General features: G+C 43.1%; 1 protein-coding gene across 1 annotated transcript in view; it reads left to right on the top strand.

Moving 5' to 3' along the window:
• Positions 1-24,704, top strand: part of LOC140202037 (interphotoreceptor matrix proteoglycan 1-like) — a 169,565-nt gene that overhangs the window by 33,002 nt on the left and 111,859 nt on the right. The window contains 2 exon segments of the mRNA XM_072266898.1: positions 2,165-2,401; positions 22,184-22,369. Of these exon segments, the coding sequence (XP_072122999.1) occupies positions 2,165-2,401; positions 22,184-22,369 (423 nt within the window).

Genomic DNA, 24,704 nt, shown 5'->3' with positions numbered 1-24,704 from the left:
TCTGCTCGGTCATCCCTCCCAACAGGGGAGAGAACAGGGGCACTATTCACTGTTGCTTATCCCTCTTCCCCTCCTGATAGTCACCCAGTTATCAGGGTCCTGCTCTTAGGGTGTAACTGCCTCCCTATATGTCCTGTCTATCAGCTCCTTAAACTCCTGAATGATCCAGAGTTCATCCAGTCCAACTCCAACTCCTTAATATGCTCTGTTAGAAGCTGCAGCTGGATTGCCGTCTTGCAGGCGTAGTTGTCAGGGACACTGGACATCTCTCTGCCTTCCCACGTCCCACAAGAGGAGCATTCAGTATCCTGTCTGTCATCCCCACTGCTCAAACTGTGCAATAAGAAAGAAAGAATAAATAATGAAAAAATCTGCCTGCAGTCTACGCCTCTCCTTGCCGTAGCATCGATGACCCAAAGCCTTATCTCCCCACTCTAACACTGGCCCACTCACACAATGGCTGCTCTGCTTAAACCTAACTTCTTTTTATGGGTCCTTGCCTCGCCTAATTATACACAATCCAATGTTTTCTTGGGAACCGTGGCATGCAAAATGTGCCAGCTGCCCCCACTCACTTCTTTTAAACTCTCTCTCCCTCTACGCAATCCGGTGACTCCTTGGGACTGTGGAACGCAAGTTGTAGTGCTGTGTTGATTCGGTACTCATCTCTCCACTATAAAACTCGGAATTCTGTAAGCTTTTTTATTCACTTTCTAAACCCAATGTACCACCTTCAACAGAGGTGCAAATCTGTTTTTGCAACAATATACGGTAAATCACTGTATGTACGACAGGATAAGCATAGACTTTGGTCGAACGAGTCCACGCTGGCCATCAACCACCTCATCCCACATTCATTCTGATTTTAGTCCCATCAACTTCCCACCCCAATTCCACCACTCATCTCCACACCTGGGGCAATTTACGTGGCCACTCCACCTGTGCGATGTGGGAAGAAACCAGAGCACCTGGAGGAAACCCATACAGTCACACAGAGAATGTGTGAACTCCACACAGTCTGAACCTGGGATTCTGGCACTGTAAGACAGCATTTCTACCTCCCACGTCACTCCGCGCCCCAAACAGATTCAGCAATTGCTTCCAGAAGGGAACATGAAATGGAAAAGTGCGCAGGGTTACAGGAAAGTGTAGGAGAATAACAGATGATGAAGTGCTTTTGCCAGGGCAGGCACAATGCATTAATGTATAGGCAGGATCAGATAGGGTATGTCAAGACAGAATAGGACAGGGTCGGATGGGACGGGATGGGACAGGACGAGATGAGGGGGGGATTGGATGGATTGAATGGGATAGGATTGGAGTGGATGGGATGGGATAGATTAGGACAGAATAGGGCAGGATAGAATAGGATGGGGTGGGATGGGAGAGGACAGGATGTACAGGATGTAATGGGATAGGATATGATAGGATGGGAAGGGATAGGATCAACTATTCGCCATATGCAGTTACACATATTGGGAATTTGCTGTGGTGTGTTGGTCAGGGTGTGACATGCAGCAAAAAACAACTTTCAACAATGATAAAGGATAAAGAGTTATATAAAAAATAAAGTTAGAGGTTAAAGTGTGGATCCAAAATAAAATGAGCATAAATACCTGCCTGTATTTACAATGTAAACAGCTTTACAGTGGTTTGAAGTGATAGCAGTGCCGTGTTGTGATGGGGCAATAGATGGTGAGGGTGGGGTTAATGAGATTAATCAAATGGTTGATCAGATTAACTACCTGAGGGAAGAAATTATTAAATAGTGTGATTTTTTTTGTTTTTTTAGCCCAATAATACTTTACAGAAGGGAGCTTTTGAAAAAGGCAGTTTGCAGGGTCGATAGTGTCTGCAGTGATTATTTTCTGCCCACTTCTTTGTCCTGGACATGTACAGGTCCTGCAGTGATGGTAGGCTGCAGCCAATGAGCTTTTACGCTGACCTGACAGTGCGCTGTGGTTTTCGTATATCGAGAGAGGATGCTGCACCAAACCAGACAGTGATGGTTGATGTGACGATGCCCTCTATGATGCTCTCTATCAATAGTTCTTACCCACACTTCTCTGATTTATTTGATTGCAATATTTGAAGTTAATCTAAATTAAAAAGAGTAATTAAAATAATTTGCACATGGGCAATTTATCCTCCTTTGTGTTCCCAGATGGTACAGTAGTTGGAAATAATTGGGAGGAGAAGAGCTACCCTGGGCATGCTGAGTCCTCCAGTTCAGCGAAAGCTCCAGAAAGAAGACAGCAGTCCTCAGCTATTGGAAGAATAGTCACCCTGACTAAGCAGAGGGCGAAACGTTCAACCTTCTTCCCAAACGGAGTGAAAGTTTGTACTACTGCTCCCATGAAACAGATCATGGCTAGTCACCTGGCATATTACAGGTTAAAGGGTAAGTAATACACCCTGACTGAAGTTAGTTCGAGCTTGGATTACTTACGCTTAAAGAAAGTCTATGTGTAAAGGTAAGTAGCTACAAGGTTACTGAAAGACTGATTTCATTGGCACCAAATTAAGATACAGGACGTTCGCTCCTTATGCAATGAGCAACTGGTCATTTCTTGTTGAGAAAATAAAGGGAAGAATGGCTACCTAGATAATGCAATTGTCTCAATTCCCACAGTGCTGGTCTTTCTGGCTCAATCTTGCAGTTTATTTGGTAGCTTAATGTCAGCCCTGGGGATGGATGGGGATTGAATATGTTCAGTCTTTTTGTGTGTTGCTTTGGATTTCTAGCATCTGCAGACTTTCTCATGTTTAAGGTACTCCAATTAATTTTTCCTTAAAAAGAATATCCAATCCTTTTGTGTCAATAAATTGAATGTTTCATAAACTAAGTTCCATAATATAGCAGTGAAAATTGACTGGAAGTATCTCTAACTTTCCTGCAAGTTTGTGGTTCAGTGACAAACTCAGGGGCATGGGGACAAGATGCTGCAATCATTGGACTGGATGTGGATATTCTTTCTGTAGAAGGTGACATCCTGAACCGAATATTATATTGTTTCTCAAAACTTTCCAGAATAACACCAGCGTGAACACTTGGCACCCTGGAATTGGGAATTACTTCTGAAATGGTTGTTATGACACCTTTCAACATCAGAGCGCCTCGGCGAACGTTGTGACAAGGCACATTGACAAATGGACATCAAGACAGAAAATGCTGCGATTCCCAGCTGGTCGGGCAGCATCTGTAGAAAGAGAATGAGAATGATCATTTCAGGTTAATGAACTTTCTTCAGAGAAGATGAGAGGTCACGGACCTGGCACATTAACTGTTTCTCTCTCCAAAGATGCCGTCTGACTGAGCTTTTCCAGCCCTCTTTGTTTACATGTCCTGCTCCAGCAGGAATTACTCTTCGATTGTCCGACACCTTGACAGCTTGAAGAACAAGTTGAAGGGAATTCACTTCTCTTTGGAGGGAAGGAAGATGAGAGATGACTTACGTAGAGGTGTGCAAGATGACAGGAGGCAGAGCTCGAGTGGACAGTCGGAGACTTTTTCCCGGGGTGGAAATGGCTAACACAAGTGTGCACAATTTTAAGGTGATTGGAGGAAATTAGAGGGGGGGGGGTGTCAGAGGTTTATTTTTTAGACAGAGAGTGATGGGTGCACGGAACGCCCTCCTGGGGTGGTGGTAGAGGTAGATACATTAGGGACATTTAAGAAACACTTACTGTCGAGAGGCAAATGGATGATGGAAAATGGAGGGCTATGTAGGAGGGAAGGGTTAGATTGACATTAGGGTAGATTAAAAGGTCAGCACAGCATCATGGGCCAGAGAGCCTGTATTGTGCTGCAGTTCTGTGTATTTAACATTTCTGATACCTGTGCCACGGTGTGCCTGAAGAATGTGTCAGGATGGGAGAGACAGGGAACTGGCAAATACTGCTCTGTGCCAGCAATCAATTTCAGTAAGTCAGCTGGTTCTCCAAAGAATGAAATGAATCATTTCACAAATTCATGCAACATTTTATCACTAGCTCCCCTAGCTTACTCCAGGAGAACATCTAAATAGAAAATGGTTTCACCAAACTTCCAGTCTACAGCAACCACCCTCATTAGGTATCATTGTTTCCTCTTCCATACCTGTGACAGGCCACTCCCTCCGCCTAATTAATGTTGTTAAATCCAACGTAGAGGTGGATTCCAGAGCTGGAGAGAGTAGTGCTAAGTTGTTGTGTTGGTAGGTGTGAGCTTACAACCTGTAGAGCTCATTCTTGGGCATGTAGACGCGGGCAGTGTGCGCATTAGTGCAGGTACTGGCGACACTGCAGTGGCTCAGGATAAAGCAGGGAAGGTCAACGGCAGAGTTATTTGTTGGCTTCAAAGTGGTGCTGGTAGACTGCTATCAGTGGAGTACAGTGAGAAACAAGGCACAGGTTTGGTCTCAAGGCAGCCCTTATCTCTGCATGGTGAACACCCTTACATTCTCTGTCTACAAAGAGTTCAGAATCACAATCACAATCAGGTTTATTAGCACTGACACACTGTAAATTGTGAAATTAGCTGTTTTGCAGCAGCAGTACAGTGCAACACATTTTAAAAATCACTGTGAATTCTAACAAGAAATACAAGAATAGGAGAGCAAATAGTCAGGTAGTGTCCATGGGCCATTCAGAAATCTGATGGGGGAAAGGGAGAAGGTGTTCCTAAAAGGTTGTGTGTTTTACCTGTCTTCCCTCCCTTACCTGCTATCTTCATAGACATTGCTCTGACCTCTTACACTTCAGTACCTGGTTAGGTATTGTGCTTCAGGATTATGCAGGCATCACTCTGTTCCTTCGCACTTCAGAACCCAGATTGGTTATTGTGCTTCAGGATCACATAGGCATCACTCATCCCTTTACACTTCAGAATCCAGCCAGTTATTGTGCTTAGCCTTGTGTGCTCTGTTCAGGCGGATTTCATTTGCCACTTTCCTACTCTCACAGCTCTCCAAGTCTCCGTCCAGTCATCTTCCCGTGTGGTGAGGACCTCAGCATCACCCATTCTTTCCAGCAGTAAGTTCCAGAAACCACCATCCTCTGGATGAAAATATCCTTCCTCATCTCCCCTCCAAGCCCTCAACTGTATATACTGTAAATCTTCTCTCCCTCAATGGCAGAAACATTTCCTCCCTTCTTACCTCTGTTCAGGCCTTTCGTAATTTCATACTACTAAAGTATCTCTCCCCTCGGCCTCCACTGATTTTCTCTTTGCTTCCAGCACAACTCCCTTCTCTGATGTTCTGTGCCTCAAATAATAATGACTGAATAATGGAAAAGCCTTGAAAGAGTAGTGGATACAGCCCAGTCCCTCACAGAAAAAGCCTCCCCACCATCGAGCATGTTTACATGGAGCACAGTCACCAAAAAAAAACAGCCTGTCATCTGTCATGAAGAACATGAGTACTGAACACATGGACTAGGTTAGAACATTATTCCTTAGAATGTAGAAGATTGACAGGAGATTTGATAGAGGTATCTAAAATTTTGAGGGGTATAGATAGGGTAAATGCAAGCAGGCTTTTTCCACTGAGGCTGGGTGAAACTACAACTAGAGGTCATGGGTTAGGGGTGAAAGGTGAACTGTTTAAGGGGCACATGAGGGGGAACAACTTCACTCAGAGGGTGGTGAGAGTGTGGAATGATTTCAATGTCAATGTTTAAAAGAAGTTTAGAGAGGTAGGGAGGGCTATGGTCTGAATGCAGGTCAATGGAACTAGGCAGTTTAAATGGTTTGGCATGGACTAGATGGACAAAGGGTCTGTTTCTGAACTGTAGCTTTCTGTGACTCTATTGATAGATTAAAGACACTAATGCCATATTGTTCAAGTTCTCTCATGCTGTAAGTTAAATATGTAAGGAAAAGTTTATTGGCCAAACATTGCAAACAACCTATAGAACTTCAATCAGCCCATGAAATACACAGACATGAATCCAAGAAATATTAGCTTGACTTGCCAGGGAAAGGGAGGTGTACTACTGGGAGTATGAGATGACGTAGCTGGTTATGTGTTTGTCAGGGTCAGCAGTTTCTCTCAGCTGAGAGTTGTGCATCAATAATTACCTGAGCAAATAATGTGGGTCAAGCAGCATTTGTGGAGGGGCATGCAGTCAACGTTTTGCTCGAGACCCTTTATACGGTCCACATGCATGGTCTCAACCCAAAATATTGGCCACTCCTTTGCCTCCATAGATGCTGCCTGACCTGCTGTGTTCTTCCAGCAGTTTGCATTTTGCTCCAGATTCTAGCATCTGGAGTCTCCTGTGTCCCCAGTGATTATGTGGGGATGGGCAGGTTTCAGTGTTGGTAAGGGCTCTGATAGGTGAATGAGTGACAGGCTGCGGTGAGCCTAATGGTGCATTTTCTTAGCAATGTGTTCACTGATGTCAGACATGCATGTGAATCCTTAGTTACTGGTGAGGAGAGGGGCCTTCCTCCACCTTTTGACAATGACCTTATAGAGTACTGGAACACTACAGCACAGAAACAGGCTCTTTAATCTATTAATCTGCCTTACCCCATTGACCTGCGCCCAGACCATACCCCTCCCATCCTTGTACGTATCCAAATTTCTCTTAAATGTTGAAATTGAGCCCAAATCCACCACTTCCGCTGGCAGCTTGTTCCACACCCTCTGAGTGAAGATGTTCCGCTTAAACAGTTCACCTTTTATCCTTAGCCCATGACCTCTGGTTCTAGTCTCACCCAACCTCAGTACAAAAAGCCCGCTTGCATTTACCCTATACGTATCCCTCATATCAGATCTCTCCTCATTCCTTACGCTCTAGGGAATAAAGTCCGAATCTTTCTCTATCGCTCAGGTCCTCCAGTCCCGGCAACATCCTTGTCAATTTTCTCCGCACTGTTTCAATCTTATCGATATCTTTTCCGTAGATACTTGACCAGAACTGCACACAGTATTGCAAAGAGTGGGAATAAAGGAAGTCTTTTCTGGTTGGCTGCCGGTGACTAGTTGTGTTCTGCAGGGGTCGGTGTGCAACTGCTTTCTTTAGTGTTAGATGTCAATGATTTGGAATGGATGGTTTTGTGGCCAGGTCTGCAGACAATACGAAGATACGTGAAGGGGAAGGTAGTATTAAGGAAGCAGAGAGGCTGCAAAAGGACTCGGACAGATGGGAAGAATGGACAAAGAGATGGTGGATGGAATACAGTGCCAGGAAGTGTACAGTCATGCACTTTGGTAGAAGGAACAAAAGTCTAGACTATATTCTAAGTGGAGAGAAAATTCAAAAATCTGAGGTGCAAAGGGACTTTGGAGTCCTCTTGCAGGACTCCGTCAGGATTAATTTGTAGGTTGAATTGGTAGAGAGAAAGGCAAATGCAATGTTAGCATTCATTTCAAGAGGACTAGAATATAAGAACAAAGATGTAATTCTGAAGCTTTATAAGGTGTGGCTGAAGCCTCACTTGGAGCATTGTCAGCAGCTTTGGACCCCTTATCTAAGAAAGAATATGGTGACATCGGAGAGGGTTCGAAAGAGGTTCAGGAGACTATTTCCTTTCCAGGAATAAAGGGGTTAATGTAGTGTTTGGTGGCTCTGGGCCTGTACTTGCTGGAATTTAGAAGAAATGGGGGTGGGGGGGCAGAATCTCATTGAAACCTATTGAATATAGTAAGGCCTAGATAGAGTGGTTGTGGAAAGAATGTTTCCTATAGTGGGGGAGTTTAGGACCAAAGGGCACAGCCTCAGGATAGTGGGATGTCCATTTTAAACAGGGATGAGGAAGAATTTCTTTAGCCAGAGGGTGGTGAATCTGTGGAATTCATTGCTACAGATGGCTGTGGAAGTGATGTCATTAAGTGTATTTAAGGCAGAGTTTGAAAGGTTCATGATCTGTCAGGGCATGAATGGTCACAGAGAGAAGACAGAAGAATGATGTTGGGAGAGGAAATGGATCAGCCTCGATGGGCTGAATGGCCTAATTCTGTTCCTATCTCTTATATGGTCTAATATTCAAAATAAACCAATAGGTTGCCATGGTAGTATAGTGGTTAGCACAATGCTGTTACAGCTCATAGCGTCGCGGAGTCGGAGTTCAGAGTTCGATTCCGGAGCCATTCTGTCAGGAGTCAGTGGAATGCATGGATTTTCCCTGGGTGCTCCAGTTTCCTCCCACAGTCCAATAACGTACTGGGTAGGTTAATTGGTCATTGTAACTTGTCCTGAGATTAGGTTATCGTTAATCAGGGTTGTGGGATTGCTGGGACACGTGGCTGGAAGAGCCAGAAGGGCCTACCATATGCTGTATCGCTAAGTAAATAAATAACTTTGGCTTCGCCAGTATGTTATACAATTTCAACATAACATTCCAACTCCTGTACTCGGTACTTTGATGTATGAAGACCAATGTGACAAAAGCTCTCTTTATGTCTCTATCTACCTGGGCGCCACTTTCAAGGAATTCTGCACAATCACCCCTTTCTGCTGTGTGGCCATTCATCTAGACAGAGTCTGGTAGATATTGGACATCTTCCCACCCAATGCTGCATTGAGAGCATTTGTGGCCCCTCACCCATATCAATCATCACTCCTACTAATGTTGCCAGACCTCCTCACCAGTTTGAAGCGACTGATTGCTTCCTTTAGGAGGAACGAGTTGCTTGGACTGGCTGCCTCATCTCTACAGGCACCATTCTTTTTTCTCTATAAGTTTCATGTGAGCAAAGACTTTCATTGTGCCCTCGTGTATATGATAATGAAATAATCTAATCTAGATGTGTGCGAATGGAGGTTAGTCCTGTTAAGAGTGAGGACTGAGTTTGGAGCACAATGTTAAAGAGCCTGCAATAGCCCATAAGACCATACAACATAGGAACAGAATTAGGCCACTTGGCCCATTGAACTGTTCTACCATTCGATCACGGCTGATTTATTTTCCCTCGCGACCCTATCCTCCTACTTTGTCCCTGTAACTGTTGATATCCTCACTAATTGAAAACCTATCAACATCTACTTTGAGTAGACCCAATGAAGTGGCCCTCACAACTGTCCGTGACAATGAATTCCACAGATTCGCCACCCTTTGGCTCAAGAAATTCCTCCTCATCTCTGTTTTGAAGGGAATCCCTTGTATTCTAAAGCCATGTTCTCTGGTCCTAGACTCCCCCACGATTGGAAACATCCTCTCCATCTCCACTTTGTCTAGGCCTTTCAGTATTCAATAGTTTTCCATGAGATTTCCCCCCCCCCATTCTTCTAAACTCCAATGAGTACAGGGCCAGAGCCATTAGACTGATCAACTCATGCCAATTTGAGTGTATTTCTGTTACTTTGACTGTTCTATTTATTATAAATTATCATTATGATTTAACATTGCACATTTAGATAGAGTTGTAACATAAAGATTTTTACTCATGTGAAGGAGGTAGAAAATAAAGTCAATTCAATTCAATCAAACGCTCTTCATGTATTAACCCTTTCATTCCTAGGAGCATTCTCGCAAACCTCCTCTAGACCCTCTCCAAAGCTAGCACATCCTTTCTTTGATATGGGGCCCAAAACTGCCCTCAATGACTAGAGGGTTAATCGTGCATCGTTTCCCCAGTACAAGTCAATGTCACACTGATGGCTTTGCAGGACTTGCTGGAATGTTTAGACAGGGCAGCAGAATGCATTAAAAGATACATTAATCACGATTTAAACCAATATAACCACTTTACTTTCTGCACCACTCTCTCACAATGGAACCAGTTCCATTACAATATTAACTTCTGCAGTCAGAACTCCCTGAGGTGATACATACCTGAAACCGCAGTTCCCACTGCCATCTCCATCACTGAGTAGTTCTTGTGTGTTCTCCCTCTGAGTTACACTCCCTTAAGATTCCATTCAAAGGTTTCAAAGGTACATTTAATGTCAGAGAAATGTATCCAATATACATCCTGAAATACTCTTTCTTCGCAACCATCCATGATAAACTGAGGGGAATGAATGACAGTTAAATGTTAAAAGCCCAAAGCCACCCCCCCAGCTCCCCCTCTCCCACATGTAAGCAGCAGAAAAGCAACAATCCCCCCTCCCCCACCAGCAAAAAAAAGCACCAGCGCCCACCACCGAGCACTCAAGCATGCAGCAAAGCAACAGCAAAGACACAGACCCGCAGTACCCCAAAGACTGCTCGTTCACCCGGTATTCAACATACCACAGGCTCGCTCTCTCCCTACTTAAGAGAATAAGAGATGTCTCCTTTTCACAGTGAGAGAGGAGACATAACAAACAACTCACTGATTTATGATGTTAAAGGTCACTTTTTCCGAGCTCTACGCCAAAAGAACTTGGGTCTCTGGGCACACAGCCGGCAACCAGCTCGCTGCTTTTGATTTTCCAGCTCCTGCGACACACCGAGTTCCTGCAGAGGCACTGACCTTCTGTCCGCCTGCCTCCAGAGCCACGAGATCCCGGAACTCCAAAGGCGAGCTAATCTCCTAGGCCGCGTCCTTGGCATATCGAATAATGGCCAGCCGTGAAACCCCAAGAGTGGGTCCCATTCCCACAAAGAACCGAAGTCAGCATGTAACTCCAGGTCAGGGTCTTCAAAGGAAACCTGAAAGGGAAAAATAGAGATATTAGAGATAGAAATAGAGCTGTTTCCAAAGATGCAAGCAGATGAGTCACCATTAGGCACCATAGTCTCTCCTAAGCACCACCCCCTTTCAGTATGTAAGTAGTCTTTTCTCTATAAACTTAACTAGAGTAAATTCCTCAGTCCTTCTAGGGACATTCTGTTGTCAGGATAGCAGATTATGAGCTATTTCTATTAATACTCAAACATACTATGAAATGACCAACTTATAAGATGTCATATGATATTGTAATCTAATAAGGGTAAAGGAAGTGGGCAAATGAGGCATCCGGTAGGCGGGGGTGGTGGAGTGTAGGAACTGGGAGCCCCGTGAGTGAAAGGCTTGAGCCTTACATTTGACCTCCCAAAGGGCAATATTTCCTCCTTTACCCCACATTAAACTTCATCTGTCATTTCTATGTTCATGTCTGCAGCTGGCCCATAGCTACCCTCTCCTTGAACAACCTTCTGCACTGTCCACAGCGCCACCAACTTTTGTGTTGAGATAGAGAGAGAGAGAATGAAAAAAATATATATATATGTATGTGTATATATGTGTGTATGTATATGTGTGTGTGTGTGTGTGTGTGTGTGTGTGTGTGTGTGTATATATATATATATTCAAGTTGAATCCTTCACCTGAAATGCTGAGTGCTTTCATCATTTTTCTTTTAATTACACAGTCTGTTTATTATTTATATGGCAGTCAAAATAATACTTCAGTGTGAAATATGATAAAAGGAAAACACCGGATAATAATTGGAACTGAAGGTCAAACTGAGCATAAAGTTCCATGTAAATTTAGAGTTGCAAGCATAATCTATCTGAACCTGTTGATCACACTCACTAATGATGATGCAGTTCCCCTACTTCGATGCACACATGTATCACCGTTTCTCCATGGTTTCTTGTGATGGCCACAGTGCTGATTTAAAGAGTTAATTTTAAGTCATTCTACCACCATTGAAACTCAGGTTTTTGGAAGCAGTTTGACATTGCTGTTCAGTGAGCGTCATCCAGAACTAAAGGCAAATCGCACTTCTTTGGGCACTTGCTGAGGCCCATTGGCGAGACTCTGTAGATTCATTCTCAACTGGCTGGGGATTAGTGCTTCCAGTTGTCTGGGACACTGAAATGCAAAAATTTTATCAATATTTAACATCGTGAAATAATTGAAAACAGAGATCAACACACATTGGTCTTCAATATGAGAGATTGGCCAGAAAATGTGGACGATCAGCCGGATCCCAGTTAAATATGGAGGACCTGCCAGAGGACATACAGGATTGATTCAACAGTCTCTAAAATCAGAGAGAAGTGGATGGAAGAAGATATCATTCCATCTATCCAGGGTTTACGTGGAGAAAAACAGACCTTGCATCTCTACTGCCCAAATATGCACATTCATCTTTGCAGAATGATGTGGAAGCTTTCAGCTCGGGAGGGCCAGTTTGAAGGTGAAATCGAACACTCAGAACCCATCAGAAATATGTGCATTAAGTATCACAAATGCTTGTGTTCCTCCTCAATCTTCCACGGCTGTGGAATTTTAACATGCATCTTCCTTACAACTGTTTTATTTTTCCAGAACACATGATAAACACATCAACATAATTCCTTGATTAGATGATTAAAAATAAAAGTAACACCGGTATTAATTATGTCTGAGGAAAACATACACAGAGAATGAAACAGACTAGGCTGGTGGACAGGGCTGAGAATGGATAGGATATGCAGAGCTTGTTCTAACTTTCAAGGTGTGCATCGGAGCCACTGACAGATATCTGCTAAGCAGCTGAACTGAATATTAATGTCAGTATTAATACTGCATTCAGAATAATATTGATGGGATGAGGAGGCCAAGCTCATTATTAAGTACCTCACAACATGGTCATGAGTAAATTGTTAAACACTAGCCAGGGGCAGGAAACGGTCATCTGAACGCACCAGAGCAATCACTGCTGTTTAATTATTGATGGCAAAACTGAGAGCTGCAGCAGCTGAGAGAACTTCCGTCTGGATTTTGTATTGCTTGTCCTGAGCACTGTGCCCGTGGAATGTACCTGCAGGATATGCCTTCAGCAATGAGACGATCAGCCTTTGCACTCAAAAGGTCCAAGCCAAGTTTGTTGTCATATGCACGTGTGAATATGAAAAATTTACTTGCAGCAACATTATTGGCGCGTAGCTTCAGAGACACAACATTCAAAAGGAAAACATAAGTTAACACATAAATTATACAAGAAAGTACAGTAAAAACAAAACAAAGTCCAGTATAGTGCAAAAAGAATGTGACGGAGGTGTTATAGCGATGGGATTTTGAGGGAGTGGGGTTTTCAAAAGTGGGTAATTGCTGGGGAGAACTTGGGAAGGACAAATCACAAACTCAAGGAATTCTGCAGATGCTAGAAATGTGGAGCAACAAACACAAAATGCTAGAGAAACTCAGTGTTATGTTTTGTAACTCCAAAGCATTAAACTAATCAAAAGAAAAACATGCCAGCAAGGAGATTACTCCTGGATGTTCAGTTTTACATAAGAACATAAGAAATAGGAGCAGGAGTAGGCCATCCGGCCTATCGAGACTACCCTGTCATTCAATAAGATCATGGCTGATCTGTCCGTAAACTCAGTTCCATCTACCGGCCTTTTCCCCATAATCCTTAATTCCCTTACTATGTAAAAATCTATCTAACTGTATCTTAAATATATTTAGTGAGGAAGCCTCAACTGCTTCCCTGGACAGAGAATTCCACAGATTTACCACTCTCTGGGAAAAACAGTTTCTTCTCAACTCCATCCTAAATCTTCTCCCCTGAATCTTGAGGCAATGTCCCCTAGTTCTAGTTTCACTGACTAATGAAAACAACTTTCCAAATTCTACCTTATCTATTCCTTTCAAAATTTTGTATGTTTCTAGAATATCCCCACATTCTTCTGAACTCCAGAGAGTATAGCCCCAGGCAACTCAATCTCTCCTCATAGGTTAACCCGTCATCCCTGGAATCAACCTGGTGAACCTCCTCTGCACTGCCTCCAGAGCCAGTATATCCTTCCTCAAGTATGGATACCAGAACTGCGCACAGTACTCCAGGTGCGACCCCACCAGTACCATGTGTAGTTGCAGCATGACCTCCCTGCTCTTGAATTCAATCCCTCTAGCAAAGAAGGCCAACATTCAGTTTGCCTTCTTAATAACCTGTTGTACCTGCAAGCCAACTTTTTGCGATTCATGCACAAGCACTCCCAAGTCCCTCTGCACAACAGCATGCTGCAATCTTTCAGCATTTAAATAATAATCTGCTCTTCTATTATTCCTTCCAAAGTGGATGATCTCCAACATTTACCAATGTTGTATTCCATCTGCCAGACCTTGGCCCACTCACTTAACCTATCTATATCCCTCTGCAGACGCTCCACATCCTCTGTACAATTTGCTTTTCCACTCAGTTTAGTGTCATCAGCAAATTTTGCTACGCTACACTCAGTCCTCTCTTCCAAATCATCAGTGTAAATGGTAAACAGCTGTGGGCCCAGCACCGACCACTGCGGCACCCCACTCACCACAGACTGCCATCCAGAAAAACACCCATTTATACCAACTTTCTGCCTACTATTGGTTAACCAATTCACTATCCATGCCAATACACTTCCTCCAACTCCATGCATCTGTATCTTATTTATAAGTCTCTTGTGTGGCACCTCATCGAACGTCTTTTGTTTTTACTTTAAGTGAGGCTCGTGCATATGACATGGTGGCATGATAACATATACCATTTACGTACTTTTACATATATCCTGCAATGTATAATGTGTTATAGTTTGTATCTCCTAAAATATAAAAAAAATTAAAAGGAAAACAAGGGAACAGAGAGATGTTTTAGTTCATTTTTTTTACCTTAAACGAGACATGTCTTCAGGCCTAAAGATTTAATTGCTTCGGAGGCTTTCTCACTCTTGTGGGATAACGTATTTCTTGACAAAAGGGCAGATGAGACATGTGGCTGTGAAACAATGGCAGGTGCTGGGACCTCCTCTGTGGTGGTTGTAGGAGTTGCCCCTGGGCCTGCAGAAAGAGTTTCTGACAGCTCTGGAGTTAACTCTGGACACCTTTCATCTGGGTGTGTTGACATCCCGAACAGTGCATGGCAAGCTTCACTGGATGATGTGGATCATAATGTGTGAGTACCGTGTCTGATGTCACCATTTTCTTTACCTCACATTGCCTTGTCCATTGCCATTTTTTCTCAATCTGTAATAATGGGTTCAAGGGCTGGAGCACAGTGCAGGCTTAGCAGGAACCTATTTTAGTAATTGACAAATGCTAAAAAGGATCATAACTATAACATGTCCTTTGGCCTTGGGGTATCTACAACTGCTTGAATTTTCTCAGCACACTTGTCTAAAGCTTGGGAGTCAATGGTGTGACCACAGTAATTGATGCTTGATTTAAAGAACTTACACTTGTTTCGTTGTACTCTGAGCCCATAATCTTCTAATCTTTTTAACACTGTCCAGTTGCACTTACATCCACAGTGATGAAGTGTTTTGAGAGGTTGGTGATCGAACATATCAGCTCCTTCCTGAGAGGCAGCTTGGATCCACTTCAGTTTGCCTAGCAAACCAATAGGTCTATAGCAGATGAAATTTCATTATCGACTACAATTCAGCATTTAATACAATCATCCACTCAAAACTAATCAGTAAACTCCGAGACCTTGATCTCCATCAGCACAGGTACACCACAGGGCTGTGTGCTTAGGCCACTGCTCTACTCGTTTTGCACCCATGACTGTGTGGCTAAACAGCTCTAATACCATATACAAGTTTACTGATGACACCACTGCTGTGGACTGTATCAAAGGTGCTGTTAAATCAGAATACAGGAGGGAGATTGAAAACCTCTCACTCAATGTCAGCAAGGCCAAGGAACTGATTGTAGACTTCAGGAGAGGGAAACCGGAGGGCCATGAGCCAGTCCTCCTTGGAGGATCAGAGGATGAGCAGGTTGGTAACTCTTGGGTGTTACTATTACAGAGGACCTGCCCTGGACTGAGCATGTAAATGCAATTGCAAAGAAAGCACAGCAGCACCTCTACTTCCTTAGGAGTCTGCGGGGATTTGGCATGTCATCAAAAACTTAGACAAAGTTCTATAGATGTGTAGTGAAGAATGTGTTGACTGGCTGCATCACGGCCTGGTATGGAAACATCAATGCCGTTGAATGGAAAATCCTACAAGAGATAGTGGATTCACCCAGTACGTCACAGAAAAAGCCTCCCAACCATTGAGCACATCTACATGAAAAGCTGTCGTAGGAAATCGTTATCCATCATCAGAGATCCTCACCACCAATGCCATACTCTTTTCTCGTTGCTGCCATCAGGTAGAAGGTACAAGTGCCTCAGGACTTGCACCACCAGGTTCAGGAACAGTTTCTACCCCTCAGCCACCAGGCTCTTGAACAAAAGGGGATAACTCCACTCACTTGCCCTATCTATTGAGATGCCCCCACAGCCAATAGTCTTGCTTTAAGGACTTCTTATCTTGTTATTTCATGTTCGCGTTATTTATTGCTATTTATTATATTTGCATTAGTACAGTTTGTTGTCTTCTGGTTGATCTTTCATTAATCCTGTTATAGTTACTATTCTATAGATTTGCTGAGTATGCCTGCAGAAAAATGAATCACAGGCTTGTATGCGGTGACATATATGCACTCTGACAGTAAAATTTACTTTGAACTTTGAACTTTGAGATTTTGGAGATGTTCCTTGTCATCTTTACCAGTAAAAATGATGTCATCCAGGGTGCCTGCGCAGCCTTTCAGCACCTGGTCTATAGCTTTCTGGCAGAGTGCAGGTACAGATGCTACTCCAAAAGTAAGCCTATTATAGAGATAGAGCCCTTTGCGAATATTTATGGTGAGAAACTCTTAAGACTCTTCATGCATCTGCATCTTGGGAAGACTTCCTTCAGCCTCCATGCAATCTAGCTCCCTGGCTACTTTATCATGGATGGTGTAACAAACCGGACAGGCTTTGTAAAACTTGGGTGTAGCATTTTTATTTAACACTGTTTTTCCCTTGATATAGCTGAATTTTCTATTGTCAGCCTGCAGCACTGAAGTGACATCATCCAGTACCTTTCTTAATTCACTTTCATTTGATTCAATTGCAGGTGTTGTGACATACAAATTGTAGATGGATCTCCAATCAAGTTGTAGTTGTCTCAGCCAATCATGGCCCCACAATGCTGGCCTTCCTGTTTTTACCACCTACAAGGCCAATGCGGCTTGTTGGTTGTAGTATTTCACTGTTATAAATGTCATTCCCACAGGAGTTATTTTTTCTCCTGTGTAAGTTCTTAGTTAGAGATCTTCAGGCTTCAGTTCGGTCTCTTTGAAACGCTGTTAAACTTCATTTTGCAGAAGGACTGAAACAGCTGAGCCAGTATCCAATTCCTTATGAATTAATTTGCCATTCACTTCTAGTGTAAGCCACATTGCTTGTCTGTTGTTAGGTTCCACGTTGTAAATCTCAAGGCTACTCAGTCCTGTGTCGCTCTCATTATTATCAGATTTTTCATCAACAACATGCAGATTAGTGCTCTTTTTGAAACTGAAAGTTGACTTTTTAATCTTTTTCTCTACCCTGTGCAGTCCATTTATTTTTGTCTCCTTGTATGTGTCCTACCTTGCGGCATTTTCTCCAAGTATCTCTTCTAAATCTGAATTGGTCTGGTGTATGTGAGTCGTTGGCACAATGTTATAACAATTTGTTTGGATAGGCTGATTTCTGTTTATCCATTACAATTTTGTTCATGCTCACTTCCATTCCTGACTGCAAATCAATTGCGCCTCCATCTGCTGTTTCCATTGATATAGCAATTTCAACTGTTCTTTTAAATGTAAGTTAGGAGCTGTTTTAGAATTCTTTTTTGTAAGATTCCACAAACTGAATGATCTCTCAGTGTATCATTAAGCTCATTACTGAACTGACAATGCTCAATCTCTTCAATTCAGCCACATACGCCGAAATGGGCGCCCCTTCCTATTGATTCTGCTCATGAAACCTAAAGCTTTCTGCAATAAACAATGGATTTGATTCTAAATGTTCCTGCATCACTTTCACAATTTCAGCAAAGCTCATTTCAGTTGGATTGGTTGGAGCAGTTAACCCTCGAAGCATACTGTATACTTTTCCGCACAATGCACTCAGCAAAACTGGCACTTGCTTCTTATTGGCTATTTCATTAGCTTCAAAATACTGCTCAAGACATTCCATATACAGCAACCTATTCTCATTCATGCAATCGAACATGTCTATCTTTTCGATATAGCCTGCCATTCCTACTTTTTTCAGATAATTATTATCACCTGGTATTCACTGTTCATGAACCCATGAATTTGTACATTTTACCTCTTTTTAATTAGCTATGTCTGACCCTTCCCAAAGAAGAATGTGCTGTGCTGTTTTTCACTTGATCATTTTTCACAGTGCTTTTGTTTTCACTCTGACGTCTCATTGCGTAATTTTTTACTTGAATGTCTCACTGTGCTTCAACAGATAAATAGTCATTTCAGATTCATTGAAAACTTCCTCGTCACCACTGTTATGTTCTGTAACTTCAAAACATTACACTAAATCAAAGAAAAACTTAAGAGCCAGGACATAACTCATGTACATGCAGTTTTATTTTTACTTGAAGCGAGGCACATGCATATGACACAGTGGCGTGATGACATATTCCATTGACGAACATTTACATAAAACATCAATGCATTATGTAAGCAACAAAGAATGCTTAATTTACAATATTACATAAACATTAAATACTCAACACTTAGCAAGTCAGGCAGCATCTATGGAAGGAAATAAACAGTTGATGTTTTGGGCTGAGATTCTTCATCAGGGCTCGGGAGATATTTCTTGGGGAGAGGTTTGAGGGGGGTAAGATTTTTGGAAAAAACATGAGTAAGTAGCAGTAGGAGTAGACTGCAACGCCCCTCGAACTGGCCCTGTTCCATATGAGCATGACAGATCTACTGGTCTCATCTCCTCTTCTGTGCCAGTTCTCCACAAGGGGAATTGCCCCAACCTCCCCACCACCACACCAGGGATAGGTTTCCTCTTGTCCTCGCTGTCACTCCAGCAGCCTCCACGTCCAGCACAAAATTCTCTGTGATTTCCATTATCTCCAATGGGATCCCACTACCAAGCATAACCATCCCTCCCCCACACTTCTAGCTTTCCTCAGGGATCACTCTCTCAACAATTCCCTTGTCTAGTCATCTCTCCCCATTGATCTCCCTCCTAGTTCTTATCCTTACAAGCCGAACAACTGTCACACCTGCCCCTACATCTCCTCCCTCACTACCATCCAAGGCCCCAAACAGTCCTTCCAGGCGAGGTGACGCTTCACCTGTAAGTCTATTGGGGTTATCTACTGTATCCAGTGCTCCGGGTGTAGATCAGTGAGACCTGACATAGATTGGGAGACTGCTTCACCAAGCACCTATGCACCATCAGCCAGAAAAAGCAGGATCTCTCTGTAGCCAGCCATTTCAATTCCATTTCCCACTCCCATTCTGACATGTCTGTCCATGGCCTCCTCTACTGCTGTGATGATGCCACACTCAGGTTGGAGGAGCAACACCTTGTATTCCATCTGGGTAGCCTCCAACCTGATGGCATTAACATTGACTTTTTCCTCCCCCTTCCCCTTCTTCCATGGTCTTTCTCTCCTATCTGATTCCCCCTTCTCCAGGCCTTTACCTCCTTCTCCAATCAAATTCCTCGCTCTTTACTTCATTCCTCCACACCCCAGGTTTCATCTCTCACCTACTACCTTGTACTTCCTCCTCCCCTTCCCTTCCAGTCCTGAAGATAGGTATCAGCCCGAAACGTCGACTGTTTACTCTTTCCCATAGATTTTGCTGAGTTCATTCAGCATTTTGTGTGTGTTACTCTGGATATCCAGCATCTGCAGGTTTTCACGTGTTTGTGATTCAAATATGACGAAGTGGCGGAGCTGACTCGATGGGCCAAATGGCCTAATTCTACTCCTATATCTGATGGTTTTATGGTCTTATAGTGATGCTGAGTAAGATTGTCTATGGTTACAACTGATACAGATCATTGGAAAGTTGACAGATGGAATTTCATCCTAAGTGTGAGGTAACAAATACCAGAAGAGCAGAGGATAGGGCATGCACAGTAAATGGTGGGGCCCTGTCGGAAGAGCAGAGAAGGGGAGGATATGCACAGTAAATGTACTTTCACAGCCATGAGTAATGTTGGTGAACAGAGACAGCTCTTTGGAGAACAAGCCCAAAGATGAGTGAAGGTGGCAGCACAGATGGAGAGTTGAGTGGAGGAGATGCTGCTTTCTTGGGCTATGGCACTGAATATCCAGTAAGATGTGGGACAACATGGTACAACTTTATAGAATGTTGGTTAGGCTATCCCTGAAATACTGTATATATTTATGATCACAACACTTTGGGAAGAATGTTAGCTGCTCTTCAGAGAGCACAGAGAAGATTCACCAGAATAAACAGAAAAGATTCTGCAGATTCTGGAATTCCAGAGTGACACACACAAAATGCTGGAGAAACTCAGCAGATCAGGCAGTATCTGTGGAAAGGAATAAGCAGTCGGTGTTTCAGGCCAAGACCCTTCATCGGGGCTAGAGAGGAAGAGGTCAGAAACCAGAATAAGAAGGTGTAGGGGTGGGGGACTGGCAGGTGATGGGTGAAGCCAGGTGAGGGGTAAGGTGGGTGGGTGGGGAAGGGGGAGTGAAGTAAGAGGTGGGAGGCTAGTTGGAAGAGGTATGATATTATACACCTCAATCATTCTCCAATGCTCCAGTGAATAATGTCCCAACCTGTACAACCTCTCCCCATAACTCAGTCCCTCAAATATAAATCTCCTCTGCACTCTTCCCAGTTTAATAACATATTCCTGCAGTAGGGTGACCAAATGTGAACACAATATTCCAATAAGGCCTCAGCAATGTCTTTTACAAATGCACCATGACATCTCAACTTCTGTCCTTGATGTTCTGAATGATGAGGCCAGTGTGCCAAAAGCCTCTTTCACTGCCCTGTCTACCTGCAAAGTCTCTTTCAGTGACCATATACTCTGTTCTACAACACTCCACAGTTGAATGTCCTACCCTGATTTGTCTTTCCAAAATGCAACACCTCGCACTTGTCCAAATTAAAGTCCAATTGCCATTCCTCTACCAATTTAAGATCCCTCTGTAATTCCTGAGAACTATCTTCATTGTATACAACAGCATCTATTGCAATGTTTCAGAAACGATGGGTCTCGGAACTCTAGAGCGACCCAGTGCGTGTCTGTACTTCAAAAGTACAGCAGAAGCTGATCAGAGGCCATCTCTGTGATACAGATTCTCTGTAGTCTGACATCAGTCAGGTTCCAAGTGTGCCAAACTATAGACTTTCTGCTACAATAGGCTTAAACAAATAGGAAATTAAAGGATGTTAAAGAATTAAGGAATATGACTGATCCAGAATGTTGGAAGAACGACTTGTGTAAGGGATAACCACAAACTCATCATGGTTTAAACAGGTTACTGCTTGCCTTCATACACAATAGCTATTTTGTGGTCTTAGATTTTTGTCTTTAGTTTCATTGGTTGATCTTTCTTGCTCATGTTGCAGAGATTTTGTTCTCTGCATTTAAACGTCTGCACACAGTCATCTATAACTTGAGTAAGTCATGCAGTGAAGGTTTTAGGACATGCAGTGTAGGGTTTAGAGCATGCAGTGAAGGTTTAGGGCAGGCTGATGAAGGTTTTAGGACATGGAGCGAAGGTTTTAGGCCATGCAGTGAAGGGTTTAGGACATGCAATGAAGGTTTTAGGCCATGCAGTGAAGGGATTAGGACATGCAGTGAAGAGTTTAGGGCAGTGAAGGTTTTAGGACATGCAGTGAAGGGTTTAGGGCAGGCAGTGAAGGGTTTAGGGCAGGCAGTGAAGGGTTTAGGGCAAGCAGATGAAGGGTTTAGGACATGCAGTGAATGGTTTAGGACATGCAGTGAAGGGTTTAGGGCAGGCAGATGAAGGGTTTAGGACATGCAGTGAAGGTTTTAGGCCATGCAATGAAGGGATTAGGACATGCAGTGAAGAGTTTAGGGCAGTGAAGGTTTTAGGACATGCAGTGAAGGGTCTAGGGCAGGCAGTGAAGGGTTTAGGGCAAGCAGATGAAGGGTTTCGGGCAGTGAAGGTTTAGGGCATGTAGTGAGGGTTTTATGATATGTATTGAAGACTAAGTGTATGAGATGCTTTAGCATCTTGAAATGCTTTCCATGTTTAATCTGCTGTGGAGCATTTCATGGGAATGAGTCCAAGACAATGAAAGGTCTAACTCAGGAGTTCCCAAACTGGGGTCTATGGACTCCTCGGTTAACAGTAGGGGTCTATGGTATAAAAATTACTGGGAACCCCTCGTCTAAGTGGACACTAGTGTTACTACCAGTGAGAATCAAAACCAGAAATTCATCGCTCATCTGTAAAGTTTCTACAGTGAATGTTAACTTATCCTGGCTGACATACAATATTCTCTCTGGTCAGTTTGTCAAGAAGCCGTCTGGGAAGCATATCGAATTTTCCTGGACAGAATTCCAGAACACAAAGAGTACCAGCAATGGGTCAATCTCTGCCAGCAGGAGGCTCAGTATCCATTTCAGATCGGCCAGAATTTCAGTGACTCCCCGGAACACCTCGCCATGGTTCAAAAGGTGAGGAATGACATTGTTCGTACAAAAACTTTTATGTCAACGTACCTTAACCATGTTTTACTTTCTGCTTTAGATATATATTGGGGCTTAATTCATTGAGTTATATTGTCCTTCTCCTTGATGTTCTGAATGATGAGGCCAGTGTGCCAAAAGCCTCCTTCGCTGCGCTGTCTACCTGCAAAGTCTCTTTCAGTGACCATATACTGTGTTCTAGAACACTCCACAGGGCCCTACAGTTGACTTTGAATGTCCTCTTTCCAAAATGCAACACCTCGCACTTGTCCAAATTAAAGTCCAATTGCCATTCCTCTACCAATTTAAGATCCCTCCATAATTCCTGAGAACTATCTTCACTGTATACAACAGCATCTATTGCAGTGTTTCAGAAACGTTGGGTTATGGGCAAGTCTCCGAGTGACCCAGTAAGTGCCTGTACTTCAAAAGTGCAGGAGAAGATGATTAGAGGCTATTTCTATATTCATGAAATGTAAGCAATTGGAAGATAAAGATTTGAAGATTTTCAAATCCCTTCTATATTTTCATAAAAGTTAAAAAGGAATTAATGATTTTCTTTTATTTCCAGAAACTAGGAATACAAAGTGGTGATCTTCATGTCAGGTAATGAGTTCACCTTGCATCTTTGCAGAAACTTGTCATGTTGGGCCTTGTGTCTGTGATCAGTACTATTCATTTAGTGAAAGGCATCCAACTATATCACTAAACTGAGAAAAACCACTGGCCATTCCTTAGCAAGTATTGTTCTGTACATTAAAATTGGCATTCTGTAAATGGGAAAGGCCATGTAAATCCCCGACGAGGGCATTTCACACCTGGAGTTGGCATACCCAACGTTATGTTTGCAAGTATGCCTCACATTTCCTCTCTTGTCTAATAAGAACCAGTGAACTAAACAAATATGACAGAAAAATAAGAGGGGGGATCTCATTGAAACCCATCGAATATTGAAAGGCCAAGATAGAGTGGAAGTGGAGAGGATGTTCCCTATAGCAGGGGAGTCTAGGACCAGAAGGCGCAGCCTCAGAATACAAGGATATCCTTTTAGACCAGAGATAAAGAGGAATTTCTTCTGCCAGAGGGTGGTGAACCTGTGGAATTCTTTGCCATAGGGAGCTGTGGAGGCCAAATCACTGGGTATATTTGAAGTGAAATTTGATAGGTTCTTAATTAGTCAGAGTGTCAAAGGTTACAGGAAGAAGGCAAAAGAATGGGATTGAGAGGAATAATAAATCAGCCATTAGGGCTAAATGGTCTAATTCTGCTCCTATACAGTATGGTCTTATTGTCATTTGTCTAATATGTGCTTCCTTTTCTCTTTGCTGAGAAAGGGTTCCAGTGGATAATCTGCCTACTGGGACCTCTGTGACAACCACAGGTATGAATTCACCTCAGCCTTTGTTAATTAATTTGTGACATAGACTGGAGAGCGTGGGAGTGAGGGAAAGGCAGTTTCAATTTAATTTGCCTCAGTTTTCTAAACCCGTGCTTTCTTGCAGTCTTTGACCAACTCCCTTGCTATATTTCACAAACAACAGAAAATTTGCAGATGCTGGAAATCTGAGCAACACACACAATAAAATATGTCACTTTTGATTTAACATCCAGCACAGTCTGAGGATTATGCCAGGGGGCAGCCAACTTAGAAAGCCCATAACTCACTAGCCCTAACCGTATATCTTTGGATCTTGGGAGGAAACTAGGACACTTGGAGAAAACCCACATGGCCACAGGGAGAACGTACAAACATCTTACAGACGGCGGCAGTGACTCAACCCCCATTGGCACTGTAAAGCAATAGCACTAACGGGAACGCTATCATGCTGCCTTTAGAAGTATAAGAGCTTTGAGAAGTAAACCAGTTATCGGAAAAGAGCTCTGGATGTTTAGAACTATATTGTATTTGTTAGGATAGGAGAAATCCAGAGTGTCTGAAATGAACAGAGATTGGGATCAATCTCCATTTGCTCCAGTCAGCACCATGTCATTATACAGATGTGTGTTTGTGCAGCCCAGCATCCACAGACTTTCTGTGGTAGACCTGGTGTGTGTCCGTTGACTGGTCCTCTTCAGCATTGAAGAAGGAGGCTTTGTTATTGTGATCAGTGAGGATAAAACTTCTGGCCAGTTCCAAGGAGACGCAAGAGAATGCAGATGCTGGAATCTGGAGCAACACATAATCTGCCGTAGGAACTGAGTGGGTTGAGCAGCAGGATCTGTGTGGAGGCGATGGAGATGGAGGAATTGTCAATGCCTCAGATCGAAACACTGCTTGCTCCAAAAGATCGCTGTTTGATCCATTGAATTCCTCCAGCAGATTGGCTGTGATTCCTCGTTTG

This window comes from Mobula birostris, chromosome 8, assembly GCF_030028105.1.
Source record: "Mobula birostris isolate sMobBir1 chromosome 8, sMobBir1.hap1, whole genome shotgun sequence".
Classification (NCBI taxonomy): domain Eukaryota; kingdom Metazoa; phylum Chordata; class Chondrichthyes; order Myliobatiformes; family Myliobatidae; genus Mobula; species Mobula birostris.
This window is presented reverse-complemented; position numbering and strand designations above follow the sequence as displayed.